General features: G+C 39.9%; 1 protein-coding gene across 1 annotated transcript; it reads right to left on the reverse strand.

Moving 5' to 3' along the window:
- Window positions 1-489: 489 nt before the first annotated feature.
- Window positions 490-1,401, reverse strand: LOC119646385 (vicilin-like seed storage protein At2g18540). The gene has a single exon (XM_038046832.1). It carries the CDS (start codon window positions 1,399-1,401, stop codon window positions 490-492), a length of 912 nt encoding a protein of 303 aa, XP_037902760.1.
- Between the last annotated feature and the right edge of the window lie 7,328 nt (window positions 1,402-8,729).

The raw sequence follows: 8,729 nt of genomic DNA on the forward strand, positions 1-8,729 counted from the left end.
TTGATTTGGGATACCGAATCACTTAAAAAATGTATCAAGGTTTCTTTTCAAGTTCTCAAAGTTCACTTAACTTTCATTAAAACTACGATTTCCAAAAACGTTGGTTATAGATATTTATTTTAAGAGTTAATAATACAGACACTAACATTTACTAAATAAAAAGCGAAAATATTCTTCCTGCATTTTTAAAAAAAGTAATAAATTGCCTAGACTTACATCTAACTCCATATAATCTATATTTATATGTGTGCATATATGTCTATATATATATATATCTACGTATCCTGTATGTTTCCGTGGCTATCTAAAATTCCTAAATCGATTCTAATTGAGTTTAAGTCCTTACTTAACATTATTTACGTAGAGCTAACTATGATATTATGTATTTGAACACATTTCGAGGTATCTATAGAAGTAATATTCCCTGAGGATGGATCATATCTTTTTCCCATAGCCGGACCTAGTAAAGTCGAAGACACTGCGGCAAATTCATTCCTTTTTCTTCTCGTCCTCCTTCTGTTCCTTCTGTTCATCCTTTTTCTCTTCCTCTTCCTTTTCATCCTCCTTGTTATCCTCTTCCGGCTCCTCCTCTTCTTCTTCGTCTTCCTCGTTTTCCATTTCCTCCCTTTCTCTCTGCCTTCTCCTTTCCCTACCTCTTTTTCGTACTTCTTTTCTTTTCCGTTTGATATCACGCAACATACGAGAAAGTTCTCCCATCGACGTAGCCCCCAAGTCTTCGCTGGCTATTTTAAACATATCTGGCTCTTCGCCGGCCTTTTTAGCATCTTCTCTGCCTTCATGAAGTTGGTTTTTTATTTGTGCTCTGAACGCTTGTCTCATCCATCTTTTCACATCCAAAGTCTTTTCGCGGCTACTGGGATCTGGTAAATCACTCAATTCTAGCGCCCGGATACCCTGCTGAACTTCTGGCGGAATTGGGATTGATAGTTTTTTAGGATACTTGGACTCGATACGCTTTCTTGGACGGCCACATTTTGTCTTGTCAAGCGACGTATAGGGTACGACTTTTGATTCGAAATCTTTTTTTTGTCTTGATCGTGTACCGCTGCTCACGGGTTCATTCTGTGCTGATGATCCGGGTTGGCACTTGACAGGTCTGGTGTTCTCCTTACTAGTGGTCTGCGAAGAAGCTGCCGTTTGAGGAGCAACCTGTGAAGCATTGCGTCCTGAGGTAGCTTGCTGTGAAATAGTCTGCGAACGACCACGCTGAATACCTATTCGTGATTGAGAAAGTGACCGGTTGACAATATTTTGATGGCTGCTAGTCAGTTCATGTTGCATTAATGCATTCATGTCAGCAAATGTGAGGTTGCAATGTAAACATGAATATTCGATGGAATCGACTGCAATGTCGCTGCTCAAATCAAAACTCATCGACATGGTTCCGGTTTTACTGCACTAGACACCAACTCAAATTTACAAGAAATAGCAAAAGCTTGAATATGAAAAGGATATTCACATTCTATTAAACACTTCACTTATTAAGAATACAACCCATAGCACTCATGTTGATGAAGATAAAATTTACTATTTTGTATTTCCTTTCAGGCAAATAATGTCTAACCTTATTTCCGAATGAGCTGCGGTTAAAATATACACGGCATATGCGCAAGGAACGTCAAGTTTCCTTGATGGTAAGCAGGGAATATCGAAAGAATACACATATACGTAGGAGTCAGCCATGAGTGTGAGGGGGAAGCCAACTTTCACCCTACACTCCAAGCAGAACACAACAGAACGGAGAAAATTTCCTACTACATGCGCGTTTCGAGAAATTCTACGGGAAAATAAACAACATAGAAGGAACGAATCTGCCAGTCATTCGTCCATGTAGATATGATGCGTATATGTGTGTATGCCTCTATGCAGGCAGGTCTTCTGAAATCATAGAAAATGTGTCGAGTCAAGAAAAGAGGGTGAAGGATATTTCTATGAATTATCCTATACATGACCACCAGGTAGACTAGTGCTATGACAGTTAACACGATAGGCGCCAGTCTGTGATACAGACGAGTGGAGAGACATTCGATTTTGACATATACTAGATAAATATATACAAAGTGCGGCTCCTTCACTGCGAGGAGAATCAAAACATCCCAATTTTAGGAATAAAATAGTTATCAAACTTTCTCTGCTTACATTAGTTAGAACTTTCTCTCAGCAAACAGCGTATCTATGTGTTTTTAGAATTAGCAAGGATATTCCATGCAAGTAGTCGGGAGTACATTTCGTTTTAAGCCTGTGCTCAACGTGTTAAGGTTTACTGTGAAGGGAGATAACATATGTAAAAAGATGTCCAATTCCTATTCATATTTATTCATTGATAACAACAATATCAAAAATAATCACTACATTCACCGACCCTACTCGAACATCCAATCAGATTTCACCACTTTATATAGCAATCTTCGTTGCACCCTTCGCCAGAGACGCAGTAGATACGCCTCGTTCTCATAGTCAACAGCCAGTGCATCACTTTCAAGGTGAATTTCCCTCAGTTTTTCGTTCACAATTTGCTGATGTTTTTGGGAAAACTCATGACGCATCGTTGAATGGATATCGGAGAATGATAGATCACAAATTAAGCACTTTAGGTAGGGAAAATCTTTACCGTCGTTAATACCGAAATTGAACTCAAAAACGGGTTCCATTTTTGAATGGAGAGTTAGAAAAGGTTCGAATTGTAGAGGTCTCAAAATATGACTGATTTTATTTGGAATTGTGCTGGGATCATTTTGCCTGAAATTTGCTTCTTTTGGATTGTTATTTCTAAGAAAATAGCGGTTTTTGGGCAATCAGGTTTTACAAGCGAACAAGTATGCGGTTATCAAAGGCAAAGATGCATTGACTGTAAGGCGAATCAAAACTTCTGTTTGACATTGAATGTAAACACTAGTACACGGAATATGCCTGTGTTGGAAAATTTGGAAGATTTTTTTTCTAAGGCCTCACATTTAATGAAAAAGTCATTTTGGTGTCTACGTAGAAAACCATTATTTTTTTATTAAAACCTGACTGCTTAACTATCTGACTGTCTGTCTGTCTGACATTCGTATTTGTCGCAGAGACGGTTGTAGTGACTGACATAACATTTTGTGAAAAGGTGGGAACAGTAAACGGGCCGCAGAAACTACCCAGCCCAAAAAATCTGAAAAAAATCAAGAGGCTGGAACTGTATACTGCCTAGGCTCCGAAATACCCACAATGCCAATATCTATTCAAATAAAGTTATAGTATAGCAGTAGTTATAGTATATTGCTATTATGTTTAGTAACTGTCGGCAAAATTCCTTTAAGTTCATTCTATCACCACGAGCAGCAATGTAGGCTGTAAAATAGAACATGATCCTACCAATTTTGGTGGAAATCGCACTACTATTAACAAAGTTATAATATATCAAATTTATCGTTTCTTTGCAAATGCACACCCAATTATCTTCACAAAAAAAATACGCAACACTTTCATACCTGAAACGTCCAGCTTCCTGTTTCCTGACTTGATAAAAAAATTAATTTTTGACGTAATTGGAAAACCATTTACGATATCAAAACAGTTTGATTGTTGTTTAGTTAGGAAGTTTTCATTTTTCCAAACAGAACTGCATAAGAACTGGGAAACGTGAAAACCAAAGAATTTTTAAGTCACAACTTATTTGATCAATTTCAAATTATTGTTAAATAAAACGTGATAATAATTAATATTTAGTTGGATATCCTCTGCGCCGGTGGTGACATTACGTCCGGGCAGTTCCAAATGTGCCAAGTTCGCACGATTCCCCACTTGTGCTTCGGATTATTATTTTAATAGAATAGGAAATCTTCCCGTACGCTAAGTTTTTCGCCACTTTGCAAGATTTTTTTTAGCATATCGAGAGGCTGCATTTTGTTCATTGTTCCTTCAATAATAGCTAAGCCTGGAGGGTTCCAACTTGGTATTCGAACTGGACCAAAAGAGTCTGAATGTGCTCAGGGGAAGTTACCATATGATGCTCCACTTTTTCCTAGATAGACTCAAATTCGATCATATCAGGAAACTGTAGAGCATCATCTCCATTTGGGAGCGAAGGACAATTATGGTCTCCGACTCACACAATATAGAGCAAATTGCAGTTTTCTGGGTGCCCTCTCCCACAATGGAGTGTGCAGAGCGAATCCTACTTACTAGCAACTTCTCCTACACCTTTCAAGAAACAGGCGGAAGGGAAGCCAGAGACTTGAACGGAACTGACATGATGCCAGTTCGAGTTATCGAAGGTTCTAAATGGAAAACAGACGAATGCTCTGCGGGATGAGATAAGATTTTTCATGGATGAGGGCATGGGAACTGCGGTACTTCCAAGTGCGGCTTTTCTTAGAGAAATCACACACAAGAGGATTGAGTCTCTGGCGGTACGGTGTGGGGAAACCCCGTCATACGCGGACTGCGGCATACGCTTCTAACTGTTTTCCATAATACATTAGACTACGTTTATGTCGAAAAACATAAAGATTGATTAATTCAACCCGCAGCATGTCAAAGCCTCCTCCTATATGTTGACAGCGAGACTAACAAAGCTGCAGGACTTCCCCTACATTTTTCTGGTGACCCGCGGGTTCGATTCAACAGATTCTGTGGCATTGGATCAGTAAAGGGAGCAGAATCCCATAGGAATAAAATTCTCAAAATTTCTAAACTGAAGGGGCCAGAACTGTCAATTTATAACTTCTTTCGTGTGAGAATGGAATGGTGCTGAGTCCGTAATCTACTTAATCCCCTTTCTATTTGATGGAGAACCGCACAAATTTTAAAGAGCAACTTACTTCGTCCTCGTGCTGCTAATCTAAGAGTGGTGCATTATTTTGCTGAATGTCCAAATTTTGGCCACAGTTTTGTCGTTAGAGGAAATCATCAGACGGTGCCTATCCTTGACATATGATAGGGATATGAGAAGCACAGCAATCAACCTCTCCAAAACCGCAACGATTGAAAACGGCGTCTTCGATGGTATGCTCAAGTAATTCGCGCTAACAAGAATTTACTCGCTAAGATTGGTCTGAACACTGAAGACCATCTCCTTCAATGTTCAGACCAATCCAGACCAAAAGGCCGGCCGAAACAACAGGGGCCTGATAAGCAGGATGGGGATTTAAAAGCTTCGCTATTGCATCCAAATCAGGCTCTTGATAAAACAAAATGGCGCAACTACTCACAACAAGCCAGTCTCGTTTGTGAACGGGAGAAAGTATAAAGAAAATAAGAAAGGGCAAAAGCGATTAACGAGGTAAATCTGTCTATTAAAGAAACTAGGCTAAACGATATCGACCTAGACTTCCGAAGACCTAAAATGGACATCACTGGCAGAGCAGTAGAATCTGACACAGAGGAAGTAATTGCATTCAGTAATTGCAGAGAATCGAGAGGGGAGAAAATATCAGACTACTGTGTAGAAGCACCTGCTAAATAGGATACAATGAATGTACATTGCAACGTATCTGGCTCATCGATGTCGAGAAAATGAATGAATTGATAATTATCTAAGTTTAAGTTGATATGGCCCTGGTCTGGATTAGTGGGACAGACAATAAAACATAAGCAGACTGGGAAATGAAGGAGCATACCAATAAATAAATTTCCCAGCTAACGATACGTAAATAAAGTCGGTGGCGGTAAAGAAGTGCTGGGAATACACAATGGGATAGAAGACGAGGAATGTCACACGGGTGTAATTTCAGGAACTTTTCGGTCAAAGTTGTAAAAAGTTGGCTGGTGGTAAGAATAATCCAATAATAATATGGCCCTTGCCATCATGAAGTCAATTATAAGAAGCACTCGTAGCTACTTATAACCAAATTATAGAGCTTGATTCTGCTCTTTACAGAGCTAGTTTGGGAACCTGCGCATAATATAAGAGCCAATGCAGAATCATAAGAGAGAATGATCTCCATAAAGGTGTGGGACTTAACTCCTTTGGAATGCTGCCAATAATATTCTGATGGATGAGGTGATGCGCATATATGATAAGAAGTCTAGTTCACGGGCACGTGTAAAACGTTGAGAGGTAAGAAAAAACAAAAAGAAAAAATCAACCAAGAACTGCCGAATAAGAATTTTTATTTCCTATATAGTGGCATCTCGAGGACCAGTCCTCTTTCTCAGTGAGTTTCGGCCGAAAGGTAGACATTCCTACCCCTAGATAGCATCAACAGCAACTGAATGATCGATGCCTGCAACAGTGTGAAATACGTTTGTGTCATGTGTAGTAGTACCCCTGAATACCCCTGGGCTAAAAAATATCAAGTGAGAATGACGCAGCGAAAGAAGGGTTAACTAAAGGCCCCTCATGTGATTGTAGTTCTGTACGAAAATTATACGAACAGAAATGGGGAACTGTTTTAGTGGGTTTAAAACCTCAAATCTTTCGGAAGTGCCGCTTATGGGGATACCCCCAGGCTTTAAAAATTAACGATGCACAAATCTGAGGCAAGGGAGACATTTTCTCGATCTCAATCTCGAGTCTCTCAATTACGGCACTCGGGTGCCAAATTTTTCGGTCCACGCGCGTATTTCAGGCAGTATTTTTAAACATTTTTTAAGTATATGAGAGTTCTCTGAGTTCGCCACTTATAGCGAGCCGGATCATTCCGCAAAGAAAGGAAGGTCACAATACTCTCAGGGCAGTGGAGGAAGCGAAGAACACTTTCTTCATTCATTCTGAACTTACTCGCCGAGCACTCAACGCCTCTGATGGCCGGAACTGTAGTTACTTCCATCTACAGGTCGTTATATTAATATTTATCCACCGTGGATGTTGCTATTGAGGTCGTGATTGTGGTTCATCTCGAGGGATAGCCCTCCTCATAACGCTTGATGTCATTTGAAAATTCGTTCCGCTTGGCGAGCTATCTCCACTCCGTGCTCTAGGTACTGAAGGGGAAGTAGGAGCATTAAAATTAGGTAGGTAGTAGCACAGAGATCCATTCTGAAGCCAGGCCCTGAAACGCTTCCTACGATAGCCGCGCCTGGTCGGTTATGCAGACGACATTGCGTCACTTGCTCCACTGTTGAACAGATGCAAGGCATGGTGAAATTGACGATTTTCTAAATGGACATGGAGTCAGTCTTACCTGCACAAAATTAGGAAGGCGCTATCTTCTGATTGCGGACGACGCCGATCACAACCTTTTCTCTTGTGGAAGGTGGAACTTTATGCAGAGGAGTTCTTTCCAAACTGTCCAGTCTTCCTATTATGTTCGGTTTCTTATGGCTACAAGGAAGGTTGAGCTCAACCGATAGAGGACGGAATGGAAAGTGTTTCCTTCAACTAAAAACTCCCTCCCTACCCTCCTCTCTTGTTGATAAAAGGTATTCCCTGACTTGAAGGCTCCCTATGCCGGGAGAACAGGATGGCTAGCCTGAAGCGGTTCCAGGCTAGTTTTCTGATGGTGAAGAGGTATTTCGTTGATAGTCCTTGGCGTACCGATGTGGAAGTCCAATACTCTTTATGTACACGCGTTTACTAGCCCTACTCAAAAAAAAAATAACGCATAACACTTAAATGCTCAATTCCTTTATCTCCTAATTTCTATTCGATCTGAAGGAAGGGTAAACTTGTTTTTTATACACATTTGTTCCTTACTTTCTATCGTAAACCAGTATCTTTCAAAAGTGTGTGATTGAGAACTTTAATCACTTCCCTCAATATTTAATCTTTACTAAAGTCCAACCTTTTCTAAAAACCATTTGAGGTTCAAGATCATATTTGATTCTCTACCCCGTGACTGGAAGTACCTGTACGGATATATTATGTTGATATATAGGACGATGGTAATTGGAAATATTGTGTCCTTAAGTTTTCACCCATTTGAGAAATGTAAATGAATACAATTGAAATAGTGTCAAATTTATGGCAATAGAAAATGTAGAAAATTAAAATTGAAGGCCCTCTTGTTCCTCTCTTCAAAAATTCGCGAACGTCAGCCTAAAGCAAAAGGAAAACTACCTTACACCACTCTTCACCACACGAACGTCACTCTCATCTGTCTGGATTATTTTCTCGAAAAATATATTCAAATATGACTAAAAATTTTAAAGCATGAAAAACGTTCAACAGTGCACAAAAAGTTTAAATACTTTACTCCAGCACCAGATGAGGCCCACCAACAACAAAAGCAGAACCTAAAGAAGAAATTTTTGCATAACTAAGTGGTCTGGCGAGGATGCGAAAAAAACGGCAGTCTATAATCGATCTTATGCAAAATATCATGGGATAGCAAAAAGAAAACAGAACGAAGAAAAAAACATCAACTATGAAATGAAAATGGTCCAGGCCAGTGTCCAGGGGAAGCTGAGAGTGAGAATGACTCCTCGAGAAATAAAAGCGACGCGAAGAAAAACAACCATGGCACTCATGCGAACCTTGTGGTAGTTATTTCGACAGGACAGGCTCGTAGATGGAGAGCCATCCACTTGGTATCCATCGATCCGATGCCATGTCTCTATAAGAAGCAGAACGCGGCAGAAATACCGAGAGATGCCCTGGGCGCTAGAAATTGCATTCGATCGGCCAATATCTCAATAAATAATGACCGGTAATAAATAATAATCGAAAGTATAAGCAAGTGAAACGATAAAGGTCTCAAAAAAGTGGATAAAATGTGGAACTTTTAGTTCAGTTTTAAGGGGGTTGTTTCTAGTCAGAGAAGAGAAGAAGGTAATTCATAGCCAAGAAA

This window comes from Hermetia illucens, chromosome 1, assembly GCF_905115235.1.
Source record: "Hermetia illucens chromosome 1, iHerIll2.2.curated.20191125, whole genome shotgun sequence".
NCBI lineage: Eukaryota > Metazoa > Arthropoda > Insecta > Diptera > Stratiomyidae > Hermetia > Hermetia illucens.

Excerpts from the sequence above, each read along its gene's own strand:
- LOC119646385 (XM_038046832.1), bottom strand. The coding sequence starts at position 1,401 with ATGTCGATGAGTTTTGATTTGAGCAGCGACATTGCAGTCGATTCCATC.